Source organism: Crocuta crocuta, unplaced genomic scaffold, assembly GCF_008692635.1.
Source record: "Crocuta crocuta isolate KB4526 unplaced genomic scaffold, BGI_CrCroc_1.0 scaffold99, whole genome shotgun sequence".
Taxonomy (NCBI): Eukaryota; Metazoa; Chordata; class Mammalia; order Carnivora; family Hyaenidae; genus Crocuta; species Crocuta crocuta.
Genome location: NW_027551560.1, coordinates 1,602,851 through 1,603,348, shown reverse-complemented (window position 1 = coordinate 1,603,348; position 498 = coordinate 1,602,851). Strand labels below are relative to the sequence as shown.

General features: G+C 72.3%; 1 protein-coding gene across 1 annotated transcript in view; it reads left to right on the top strand.

Moving 5' to 3' along the window:
* UBQLN1 (ubiquilin 1) overlaps window positions 1-498 on the top strand; it is a 50,294-nt gene that overhangs the window by 5,187 nt on the left and 44,609 nt on the right. Inside the window, exon 3 of the mRNA XM_077749549.1 lies at window positions 7-122. Within this exon, the coding sequence (XP_077605675.1) occupies window positions 7-122 (116 nt within the window). The remainder of the gene's footprint in view (window positions 1-6; window positions 123-498) is intronic.

Sequence of the window (498 nt, the reverse complement as noted above, 5' to 3'; positions counted from 1 at the left end):
CCGAAGGTGCCGGCGCCTCCGCGGCCGCTGCCTCCGCGGAGCCCAAGATCATGAAAGTCACCGTGAAGACCCCGAAGGAGAAGGAGGAGTTCGCCGTGCCCGAGAATAGCTCCGTCCAGCAGGTGAGGGCAGCCCTGGCCTCGGGCCCGGGTGGGGGTGGCGGCGCGGGAGGAGACGGTTTTGGAAGGGCCTGGGAGGGGATCGTGCCCCCGAGGTGCGCCTGGCCCCTCTCGCGGGTGTCTTCCCGAATTAGATCGCACCCAGGTGCGTCTTGGGACACCGCAGAGGCTTGTGGCGGGGCCCCGCGGCCTGTTTGTGGGACGCGCCGACGCCGCTTCCCTCCGCGCCCTCCTCCTGCTCCCGCGTCCGCCGACCACCAGCCTCCTCCTCCAGCTCCCCGCCCCCCGCCGCCTCCCTCCGGCTCCTCACAAAGGAAAGGGACCACCGCCGGGCTCCCGGCGGGGTGGAGGCTGGGCTGGGGCGAGGGTTCGCTCTAGC